Source organism: Chelonoidis abingdonii, chromosome 11 (assembly GCF_003597395.2).
Source record: "Chelonoidis abingdonii isolate Lonesome George chromosome 11, CheloAbing_2.0, whole genome shotgun sequence".
NCBI lineage: Eukaryota > Metazoa > Chordata > Testudines > Testudinidae > Chelonoidis > Chelonoidis abingdonii.
In genome coordinates, this window is record NC_133779.1 from 19,431,097 (window position 1) to 19,442,280 (window position 11,184).

The window sequence follows — 11,184 nt, forward strand, 5'->3', positions numbered from 1 at the left end:
GGGGGGGGGGGGGGGGAGGGTAACTTGAGGGGGGGCATTTTGGCCAGGCCCCAACCCAGCAGGCCCTGAGTTGATGCTCACAGTAGATCTGGTGTTGGGGATGGGTGGGGCCCTCAGAGGGGACTCCACTGGCCTCATTCTCTTCTCTCTTCTCCTGGGGCAATCAGGAGTGACTCCAGTTTAACTCCAGTTTAAGAGCAGAATCGGGTCCTGGCTCAGCTCCACGGCCCACCTGCTTCCCCAGGGGGATGAGCGTAACAGAGCCCAGGTGTGGCTCTGTGTGTGTTTGTGTGTGAGCATGTGTGTGAAAAGGGCTCTTTCAAAGCACTTGCTGGAAAGCTTCAGCCCCCAATGTGCGGGGTAGCCGAGTGTGAGTGGGACCGAGTGTGAGCAGCGTCAAGGTGCGAGGGCGTGACCGCAGCAGGGGCCCCGGGGGGTGGGGGCCTGTGCCAGGCTCAGTGTGTGGGAGGGGGAGTGTGTCGGCACGACTGTGAGTGTGTCACTGCCAGTGGGACTCAGTGCGTGAGCGCGTGTGTGTCAGCCTCAGCATGAGCGCAAGTGTCTGGGCAGCTGTGAGGATGAGTGTGTCAGTGCGAGTGAGTGCCCATGTTGTCAGTGAACACGGGACTGTGTGATTGTAGTTCAGTGCGTGTGTGCGTGAGTGTGGCTGTGACACTGACACAGACTGTGCCTGGGTGTGAGTGTGTCAGTGCGGCTGTGAAGATGATTGTACACGAGCATGTCCATGTTAGTGTGGCTGTGAGGATGACTGTGTGCGCGCGTCAGCGTCAGGGTGGCCGTGAGGATGGGTGTACATGAGTGTGACCATGTCTGTGCGGCTGTGAGGACAACTGTGTGTGCGCGTGTCAGTGTCAGGGTGGCTGTGAGGATGGGTGTACACGAGCGTGTGTGTCTGTGAGGATGGGTGTACACGAGCATGTCTGTGTCTTTGCGGACGACTGTGCATGTCAGCATCAGGGTAGCTATGAGGACGGTGTACACGAGCGTTTCCGTGTCTGTGTGGCTGTGAGGATGGGTTTACACGAGCGTGTCAGCGTCAGAGTGGCTGTGAGGATGGGTTTACACAAGCATGTCAGCATCAGGGTGGCTGTGAGGACAGGCGTACATGAGCATGTCAGTGTCAGGGTAGCTGTGAGGACGGGTGTACACGAGCGTGTTTCCGTGTCTGTGTGGCTGTGAGGATGGGTGTACATGAGCGTGTAAGCATCAGGGTGGCTGTGAGGACGATTGTGCCCTGCCCTCTAGGGGGCGCTGGCCCCCATCTGGCCCCAGGGGTGGGACTGGGAGATGGGACCTCGTAAGCCCTAGACGAAGTGGTTGATGAGATCAGGGGGCCTGCGGCAGCAGCCCCGTCCCCAACCGGGACAGGCCTGGGGCACCAGATATCATCCCACTGCCCCATAGCCTAGGCTTGGACCCCACGCGCCAGGCTGGGGGAGTCCCGCACGCAGCAGGGTCCCGCCCCCAATGATCCCTCTCTCCCCTGCAGAGGCCCCGGGGCCATGGGCCACCCCCGCTAGCCAGCTGGCCGGCAATGGCCAACACCAGCGAGGCGGATGAGCCGGGCCTGCCGGGCCCCCCGGCGGCCTCCACCTATGCCAAGCTGCTGCTGCTGGCGCTGATCATCTGCATGAGCCTGGCAGGCAACCTGGCCCTGGCCCTGCTGGTGCTGAAGGAGCGGGGGCTGCATCGGGCCCCCTACTTCTTCCTGCTGGACCTGTGCCTGGCTGACGCCGTGCGGGCGGCCGTCTGCTTCCCCTTCGTCCTGGTCTCCATCCGCCACGGCTCGGCCTGGACCCACAGCCTGCTCAGCTGCAAGGTGGTGGCCTTCCTGGCTGTCCTCTTCTGCTTTCACGCCGCCTTCCTCCTCTTCTGCATCAGCGTCACCCGGTACATGGCCGTGGCTCACCACCGCTTCTACGCCAAGCGCATGACCCTGTGGACGTGCGTGGCCGTCATCTGCATGGTGTGGACCCTCTCGGTGGCCATGGCCTTCCCGCCCGTCTTCGACGTGGGCACCTACAAGTTCATCCGGGAGGAGGACCAGTGCATCTTCGAGCACCGGTACTTCAAGGCCAACGACACGCTGGGTTTCATGCTCATGCTGGCCGTGCTGGTGGGGGCCACCCACGCCGTGTACGGGAAGCTGCTCTGCTTCGAGTACCGCCACCGCAAGATGAAGCCGGTGCAGATGGTGCCGGCCATCAGCCAGAACTGGACGTTCCACGGGCCGGGTGCCACCGGCCAGGCAGCCGCCAACTGGATCGCCGGCTTCGGCCGGGGCCCCATGCCGCCCACGCTGCTGGGCGTCCGGCAGAACGGCCACGCCGCCAACCGCCGCCTGCTGGGCATGGAGGAGTTCAAGGCGGAGAAGCGGCTGGGGAAGATGTTCTACGTCATCACCGTCCTCTTCCTCCTTCTCTGGTCACCCTACATCGTGGCCTGCTACTGGCGGGTCTTCGTCAAGGCCTGCAGCATCCCGCCCCGCTACCTGGCCACCGCCGTCTGGATGAGCTTCGCCCAGGCCGCCGTCAACCCCGTCGTCTGCTTCCTGCTCAACAAGGAGCTCAAGAAGGGGCTGGTGGCCCATGTGCCCTGCCGCAGGACAGAGCCCCCCCTGCCCCGGGAGCCGTACTGCGTCATGTGACGGGGGGCTGGATACGGCGGGCCGGGGGACAGCGTTAGAGGGACGAGGGCGGGAGTCTGGACAACTGGCGCCAATCTGGAGTCAGCCCCTGACTGCAGTGGGGTCAGGGCCGGATTCCAATCTCAGTCAATCCAGAGTAACCCCCTGCCTGCAATGGGATCGGGCCAGATTCTGACCTCTGCTCTTCTGGGGTCAATCCAAAGTCACCCCTGATTTCAGTGGCCTTACTCCAGACGTGATGGGTTATTCTGGATTCATACCCAGGACTGGGGATTTGCTGTGTTTATTCCCCATTGTGGGGGTGAGTGAATGGGGGGGGCTGGAGAGTGAACCAGAGGAAGGTGGCGGGGAGATCGGGAAAGGGGGTCCAGCCCAGAGACGCCCCCCACCTCGGCTGGGTGATCTAGCAACCTGTCAGTCAGTAACCAGGGTCACCCCCCGTCTCCATGGCAACAGCCAATGGGGGCCCAACAGACCATATCATCCAGGAACAATGCAACCAGGAAGCTGGGGGGGAGGAGGACAGATACGATCCATCCTCGCCCTGAAATCCCTGGGGTCTGCGGCGATGGCCCCGTGTTCTGGGGAAAGGGGCCAACAGCTGCAGGGACCGGCGGGATCACAGGCAGCAGTGCCAGGTGGAGTAACAGGCAGTGATGTAAGGGTAATGTGTGGAGTAACAGGCGGAGTAACACACGCGATGCTAGAGTACCCTGCCCTGACGCTTGGGTACCATGCACGGGAACGGGCAGCGGTGCTGGAGTAACAGGCGGAGTAACACACGCAATGCTAGAGTACCCTGCCCTGACGCTTGGGTACCGTGCACGGGAACGGGCAGCGGTGCTGGAGTAACAGGCGGAGTAACACATGCAATGCTGGAGTACCCTGCCCTGACGCTTGGGTACCGTGCACGGGAACGGGCAGCGGTGCTGGAGTAACAGGCGGAGTAACACACGCAATGCTGGAGTACCCTGCCCTGACGCTTGGGTACCATGCACGGGAACGGGCAGCGGTGCTGGAGTAACAGGCAAAGTAACACATGCAATGCTAGAGTACCCTGCCCAGACGCTCCGGTACCGTGCATGGGAACGGCCAGCAGTGCTGGAGTAACAGGTGGAGTAATGCACGTAATGCTGGAGTACCCTGCAGGAACACAGCTGCATGTGAGCGTAGATGCAAGAGGAACAGGTGCCCAGGGGACTGGATCCCCCTCCCAGCCCCTTTGCTGCTCCCCAGAGCTGTTCATGTTCCCGCAGGGACAGACTGCGGAGGGCAAAGGGATTTGGGGTGGGATGTTAACGAGACCGAGCCCTGATCCCAGGCTCCTGGCCAGACTCACCCTGTCAGCAGCAGGGAAGTGTCTCCGGCTTGATACCCACAGAAATGAGACCAGAATCTGTGTCTGGGACCACCAGCGGCTGGGGCTGGGGAAGGGAGGGCCTAGCACCGCCAGCCAGGACTCCTGGGTTCCATACCCGGCTCTGGGAGGGGAGTGGGGACTGGTGGGTTAGAGCGGGCGGGGCTGGGAGCCAGGACTCCTGGGTTCTGTTCTGCCTCTGGGAAGGGAGTGGGGGCTAGTGGTTAGAGCAGGGGGGGCTGGGAGCTAGGACTCCTGGGTTCTCTTCCCAGCTCTGGGAAGGGAGTGGGGACTAGTGGTTAGAGCAGGGGGGGTCTGGGAGCCAGGACTCTTGGGTTCTCTCCTGGCTCTGGGAGAGGAGTGGGTCTAGTGATTAGAGCAGCGGGGGCTGGGAGCCAGGACTCCTGAAATAGGTGGGTGAGGGGCGGGGGCTTTGCTCTCTGTTTCCAACCGGGCCCCGGCCCAACCGGCCCGGCAGTGGATCTGCCTTGGCTCAGAACTCTCCACATGCTGGTTTTGTTCGGGTTTTTTTGGGGGTGGGGGATTTTTTTGGCAGAAAAAAAAATCGAAGAAAAAGACACGGAAAAAAAAATCAATGTTTTTGTACAAAAATACACACACACACCCCGGTAATTCGGGGCTGGGAGGGGAGGGCACGAGACGGTGACAGGATGGCCGGACAGACCCCTGGCACCGGCCGTTTCCGGAGGGGGCAGCTGCTCTGTTGGGGGAGGGAGAGCATTGGGGGCGCGAGGGGCAGTGTGGGGTTCGTTTGGCTCTTTGGTTCTTGTCCAGCTCCTCCCCCCTGTTTTTGGGGGGCCCAGGGACTGTTCTCATTTCTTTTCTTTTTGATATAAAACCCGACGGAATGAAAGAAACTGACCAACCAGTGTTTTCTTCAAGCCAGGGGCATGCAGGACCCATCTTCCAGGGCGCCCGGACACCAGGGTTCTCTCCTGGATCTGTGAGGGAAGTGGGGGCTGGTGGGTTAGAGCAGGGGGGCTGGGAGCCAGGACTCCTGGGTCCTCTCCCGGCTCTGGGAGGGGAGTGGAGGCTGGTGGTTAGAGCAGGGGGGGCTGGGAGCCAGGACTCCTGGGTTCAATACCTGATTCTTGCCATCAGTCACTATTGGCCGTTGTGGAACAAATCCCTTCTCTGCCTTTCCCCCCCACGAGCTGGGTCGGGCAAGCGCAATAGGAATGCAGACACTGGCTACGCCAGCCTTGGCCTCTCCCAGGCGGGGGGCGCTCGTGCGCCTGGGGCAGGGATCAGGCCAGGAAGCAGCTGGCTCCCCCATCATCTGAACCGAAACCTCCATCTGTGCTTTGGTTTCCTGCTTTTGAGGCCGACTCTGCCCTCAAAATTTCGATTCAAAGGTCACAGATTTCTCTTTCTTCGAAAACAGCCAGCGTGATAAGATCTGGGGCATGGGGTGATAGGGAGAGATGCAGCCACGTCTGGGGTGGAGCAGCCACGCAAGGATGCCTCACCTGACACTGAGATGCAGCCACCTCTGGGGCGGGACAGCTGGGGAACAGCCACACATAACACTGCATGGTGATGGCTCGCCTATGGGATGGGGTGGTTGGAGAGCAGTTTGTGAAGCTGATGCCTGTTTCTGACTGCAACTGGGGTGGAAATTTCGAGCGGGAGAATGGGATTCGGCCCGGACGCCGGGGTTCAAGCTCTCAATTTTAGGCCCGTGCAGAGCCCCTCCCCCGCCGCTGTAGGGCCCCCATCCCAGCCCTGTGTAAATATCTCCCCCCAGATTCAGGGTCACAGCGCCACATAGTGGTGGCTCGGAAATGCAGCAGCTCCCACGCAGCCGCCTCGCCTCCCAAATTGTATTTCCTTTGCTGGATTTTATAGGAAAAGCTCCCGCCTCTCGCGTGGGGCAGGGGGGCAGGGTCTCTCGCTCCGCTCTGTGCTGTTCTTTACGAGGCCGATGGTTATTTGCTGCGCCATGTGCAATGCACAGTGCACCATTGTTTGTGGTGCACTCTCACGTGCAAGGCACCATTATTCACGGGGGGCACACTGGCAAGGCTCTACGCGCAGTGCACTATTGCACAAAACGCATTGTTTGCACTGCACTTTCGCGTGCAACGCACCATCATGGGTGGGGCTCTTGTGTGCAGAGCAGTGTCTTGTGCAAAGCACTATTATACACTACATCACAATGTTTGCGGTGCACTCTCGTGTGCAAGGCACCCTTCTTCCCGCGGCACCACGTCAGTGCAACGAGGAATCACGCCCCACGTGCACTTGCTCCGCCTGGAGGGCGCGCGCCTACCCACAGCCCGGTGCCCAGTGCGCAAGCGCCGCATTCGGCGTTACTGCGCATGCACGAGGGAAGTTCCTGCCAACGCGCATGCGTCCCGCGCAGTCTCCCTTTGAAACACTGCCGAGCGCCCCCGCCCCGCTCCATCTCTGGCGGACGCGACAGAATCCACCAAGCCTGGGTCCGTCTCCTGCCTATTGGCCGCCGCCGAGAAGGCGACCGTCGTATCAGCGTCCGGGTCCCCCACGTGGGGTGCGGGACGAAGGCGGAACCCGCTACGATCGCTGGCGCCGCCGGCCAATCGCCGCCCGGTTCTCCCCCCCACGTGGGACGGAAGGCTTTCCCCTCTCGCCGTTGGCGGGGCCGCCCTGCCGCTGGCCAATCAGCTCGGGAAGGGGAAAGAGGAACAGAGCGGGTAGGGAGAGGCGCGCGAGGCGTTCGAGTTTGGCAGTTGGCGGCGGCCGTTGCTCCCCTCGCGCCTCTTCCGTTTGAAAACGAGGGTTGAGCGGGAGCGGGGCTGGCGCGGCCCCGCCCCCGGGCCTGAGCGGACCGAACCATGAGCGGGGACGGGGGGTTCCCCCGGACCGCACCACCCTCCCCGGCCGCCAAGCGCCGCCGCCCGGACCCGCTGCTGAAGGAGACCGAGGCCGCCCAGGCGCTGACCCAGTTGACGGCCTGGGGGGGCCTGGAAATAGCCGGGCGGCAGGGGGCGCCCGCGGCCCAGGGGGACCTGGAAACTGCCGCCACCGGGCTGGCGCCCCCTGCTGGGGAGGGGGGCCTGGAAACTGCCACCCCCCTGCGGGGCAGCCTGGACACCGCTGGCAGCGGGCAGGGGCGCCTGGAGCCCACTACCCCACGGGGGAGCCTTGAGGCTGTCGCCAATGGGAAGGGGAGCCCCAACACCGTCAGTGGCAGGAAGGGGGGCCAAGAAACTTCTGAGGGGGAGACGAGCCCCCAAAGTGCAGCTGGGGGGAAGAGGAGACCTGAGACTGCTGCTGAGCTGGGGAGCCTTGAAACCGATGCCGCTGAGGAGAAGGGCATCCTGGAAACCACTGCCACAAAGATGGGGAGCCTGGACACTGACACTGCTGAGGGAAAGGGGATCCTGGAAACCGCTGCCACAAAGATGGGGAGGCTCGACACTGACACCGCTGAGGAGAAGGGGATCCTGGAAGCCGCCACCACAAAGACAGGGAGGCTTGAGACCACTGTCGCTGAGGAGAAGGGAGGCCTGGAAGCTGCCGACGGCCGGGAGGGGTGGAGGAAGAGGAGGGCAGAGGAGGAGTGCTCCATCATCTCCGTGGGGGAGGAGGAGGAGGGGGCTGCCGCGGCGGCTCAGCCGGCCCCGTACACGGAGCAGTACCTGGAGGCGCTGGAGGCGGTGCAGCTGGAGCTGGAAGCAGTGAATGAGCAGGCCGGCTGCGCCTTCCGTATCCTCAGGGCCAAGTTCGGCCACATGCGCCGGCCCCACCTCGAGCGCCGCAACCGCATCATCCAGAACATCCCTGGCTTCTGGGTCAGCGCCGTATCCCTCCACCGGGGGGCGCCGCAGGGTGGGGGGCACTCTCCCGCAGGGGCTGGGTGGGGGGTGCTCTCCCTGGGGGGCTGGGCAGAGGGCACTCTCCCCCGGGGGGCGGGGGGCTGGGTAGGGGCCTGGGCAGAGGTGCTCTTTCCTGAGGGGCAGAGAGTGGGGGGCCTAGGCCTGGAGAAACCAGGTGTCTGAGCTCCTGTTGTGGTTCCTTAACTCAGGCTCCCCAGTTCCTCAATCACCCCCAGTTGTCGGCCATGATCAGCGACCGTGACGAGGACGCCCTGAGCTACATGACCAACCTGCAAGTGAGAGTGGGGGGCTGGAAGCCCGGACTCCTGGGTTCTCTCCCCGGCTCTGGGAGGGAAGTGGGGGCTGGTGGTTAGAGCAGGGGGGCTGGGAGCCAGGACTCCTGGGTTCTCTCCCCGTCTCTGGGAGGGGAGTAGGGGCTGATGGTTAGAGCAGGGGGGCTGGTGCCAGGACTCCTGGGTTCTCTCCCCGTCTCTGGGAGGGGAGTAGGGGCTGGTGGTTAGAGCAGGGGGGCTGGGAGCCAGGACTCCTGGGTTCTCTTCCCGTCTCTGGGAGGGGAGTAGGGGCTGATGGTTAGAGCAGGGGGGCTGGTGCCAGGACTCCTGGGTTCTCTCCCTGGCGCTGGGAGTGCAGTGGGGTCTGGTGGTTAGAGCAGGGGGGCTGGGAGCCTGGACTCCTGGGTTCTCTCCCTGGCGCTGGGAGGGGAGCAGGGGGACCACAGTGGTGGTGTTTGGGGGTGCACGCTGTGAAAAGTCTCAGGCCCGGACTCCTGGGTCTTTTCTGCCCCGGCAGGTGGAGGAGTTGACTCACACCAAGTCGGGGTGTAAGATCAAGTTCTACTTCAGCGGGAACCCCTACTTCCAGAATGAGGTGATCGTCAAGGAGTTCCAGCCGGCCTCCTCAGGTATGGGGCGGGGCTGCGTTCGGGGGCACTGGGGGGGCCGCCCCCCATGCCTGCACTCTCACCCCTGCCTCTCCCCCCCCAGGCAGGCTGGTGTCGCACTCCACCCCCATCCGCTGGTGGCGGGGCCAGGACCCCCGTGCCCACGGCTGCAAGAGCCCTGAGATGGGGCGCAGCTTCTTCAGCTGGTTCGGGGACCACAGCTTCCCTGCCGGCGACAGGATCGCTGAGGTGAGCCCCCCGCTGAACTCCCCAAGCCCCCACCAGCAGCCCCACCCGCCTCTCACCCCTCTGTTCCGTGCCCCCAGATCATCAAGGAGGATCTCTGGCCCAATCCCCTGCAGTACTACCTGATGGGCGAGAACGGGGGTGCCGCGGATGACAGGTGAGACAGCGCCCTCCGCTGGAGCGGGGCCAGACAGGGGGACATCGGGGTATGGCAGGCTTGGGGCCAGGCACTGTGGGGAACCTGGCTGTGGCTGAGAAGTGCATGCTGGGTAAGCCCTGGGAGGCAGGTGCTGAGCATTCTGGGTAACTTGTCCATGGATGTGGCTGAGCATTGTGGGTACCATGGGGGGATGCTGAACATTGTGCGTAAGGCAGGGGGATGGGTGCTGAGCCTTGTGGGTAACCTGGGGAGCACTGAGCATTGTGGGTAACTCTGCGGTGCCCGCAGCGGGACGGAGCACGGGGACGACTGCGTGGTGATCGTGGATGACGAGGGGGAGGAGGACGAGGTGCAGGAAATCATGGACGAGGAAGAGGATGGCAAGGAAGGTCAGTAACGGGGGTCGCTGGGTAACACGCTCTCCCCCAAGGGGCTGTGTCTCTGCATCGGGCAGAGGGGTTCTCATGATGGAGGAGGGCTGGGTGAGCAGGGGCTGTGGGTCGGGATGTGGGGGTGCTGGCGGAGTGGGGAGGGGGTTGTGGGGAGGGATTGGAGGGGGCTGCAGGTTGGGATGTGGGGGCGCTGGTGGAGTGGGCTGTGGATTGGGATGGGAGGTGCTGGTGGAGTGGGGAGGGGGTGCAGGTTGGGATGTGGGGTGCTGGTGGAGTGGGGAAGGAGCTGTGGGTTGGGATTGGGGGGCGCTGGTGGAGTGGGGAGAGGGGCGCAGGTTGGGATGCGGGGCACTGGTGGAGTGGGGAAGGGGCTGTGGGTTGGGATGGGGGACGCTGGTGGAGTGGGGAGGGGGGTGCAGGTTGGGATGCGGGGCGCTGGTGGAATGGGGGGACTGTGGGTCGGGACTGGGGGGCGCCAGCAGCACCCACATCTGTCCCCCCCCCCAGGCAGCGTGGCAGAGGAGCTGATGGCGGAGTCGGCTGGCCCGGGCTTGGAGCCGGAGGAAGACGGATGATCTCCCCCGCCGCCCCACCAGCACCCGAAGATGGACCAGGATTCCCCCCCCCCCAGTGCCCCCTGCTGGGGCTGGACTCTGTGACTGAGCTTTGCCCATGGCCCCCAGCTCAGGGCTTGTGGCAATTAATCGCATCCCTTCAGTTATTGAGGGCGGCTGCAGTTCCCAGCCTGGACACTGGGGGGCAGCACTCCCCTGCTGTGTCATGAGTGGGGCAGTCATCTGGGGGGGCTCTGGGCCTGCTGCAGTCAGGTATCAGCCCAGGGCTCTGGGGGCATGGTGGGTAAATACCCCCCCAGTGGCTGGGTGGGTCCTGCCTGGCTGCGGGAGAGGGGCATTGTGGGTAAATACCCCCCAGTAGCTGGTGGGACCCTGCTTGCTGTGGGAGAGGGGCATTGTGGGTAAATAGCCCCCCCAGTGGCTGGTGGGACCCTGCTTGCCTTGGGAGAGGGGCATTGTGAGTAAATAGCCCCCCCAGTGGCTGGTGGGGCCCTGTGCCTCCAGTGGCCTATTCCATGCAGCTCAGGGTCTCTTGTTCCATTAATTAATTGTGTTAAGTGGTTAGCCAATAACGCCCCCCCCAACCTGGGGCCCCCCAGCACCCACTGCCAGCCTCAGTCCCCCCGGAGGCTGCTTCCTGCACCTCCACTGCACCCCCCTAGCTCAATCCCATCAGCCCCTGGGCTTGGGCACAACTCTGCCCATCTGTGGGGGGAGCTTATAACCCCCCATGGCAGCCATGTGATCTGCCTATCTGCTGGGGGGCACTGTGGGGCAGGGCAGGGGGCTCCTCAGATGTCTTGTAACTGGGTGGAGGCGCTGGGCTGGTTGGCCCCTGGCACCCCCCATGACCACCCTATGCAATGCTACTGAGGGGGGGTAGCCCCCTGAAAACAAAGCACTTAATATTCAGAAAGATTTCACCCCCTGGCTCCTTCCTGCCGCGCCGCCCCCTGCCTGCCCGCCGTGGGGCCCCTCCATCCCCCTGCCCATCCGGCCTGCCCGCCCCGGGGCCCCTCCATCCCCCTGCCCACCTGCCGTGGGGCCCCTCCATCCCCCTGCCC

At 63.7% G+C, this 11,184-nt stretch overlaps 2 protein-coding genes across 5 annotated transcripts; both read left to right on the top strand.

Moving 5' to 3' along the window:
• The first annotated feature begins 1,555 nt into the window (after positions 1–1,555).
• On the top strand, positions 1,556–2,715 carry GPR173 (G protein-coupled receptor 173). The gene has a single exon (XM_032787432.2). It carries the CDS (start codon positions 1,556–1,558, stop codon positions 2,666–2,668), a length of 1,113 nt encoding a protein of 370 aa, XP_032643323.1. The 3' UTR covers positions 2,669–2,715.
• A 3,898-nt stretch (positions 2,716–6,613) lies between these two features.
• On the top strand, positions 6,614–11,043 carry LOC116828910 (uncharacterized). 4 transcript variants are annotated; one of them, XM_075070769.1, is made up of 7 exons: positions 6,616–7,831; positions 8,065–8,142; positions 8,657–8,768; positions 8,851–8,996; positions 9,074–9,150; positions 9,442–9,542; positions 10,057–11,043. In XM_075070769.1, exons 1-7 carry the CDS (start codon positions 6,863–6,865, stop codon positions 10,071–10,073), a joined length of 1,500 nt encoding a protein of 499 aa, XP_074926870.1. In that variant the 5' UTR covers positions 6,616–6,862; the 3' UTR covers positions 10,074–11,043. The 4 variants fall into 4 exon arrangements, 2 of the variants coding, with proteins under 2 accessions (XP_074926870.1, XP_032643325.1); XM_032787434.2 differs by having other exon boundaries at positions 6,621–7,831; positions 10,053–11,043; XR_012656781.1 differs by lacking the exon at positions 9,074–9,150 and having other exon boundaries at positions 6,614–7,831; positions 10,057–10,135.
• Positions 11,044–11,184: the final 141 nt, after the last annotated feature.

Excerpts from the sequence above, each read along its gene's own strand:
- GPR173 (XM_032787432.2), top strand. The coding sequence starts at position 1,556 with ATGGCCAACACCAGCGAGGCGGATGAGCCGGGCCTGCCGGGCCCCCCG.
- LOC116828910 (XM_032787434.2), top strand. The coding sequence starts at position 6,863 with ATGAGCGGGGACGGGGGGTTCCCCCGGACCGCACCACCCTCCCCGGCC. Across the intron at positions 8,997-9,073 it reads CCGGCGACAGGATCGCTGAG|ATCATCAAGGAGGATCTCTG; the intron begins GTGAGCCCCCCG and ends CCGTGCCCCCAG. Across the intron at positions 9,543-10,052 it reads GGAAGAGGATGGCAAGGAAG|GCAGCGTGGCAGAGGAGCTG; the intron begins GTCAGTAACGGG and ends CCCCCCCCCCAG.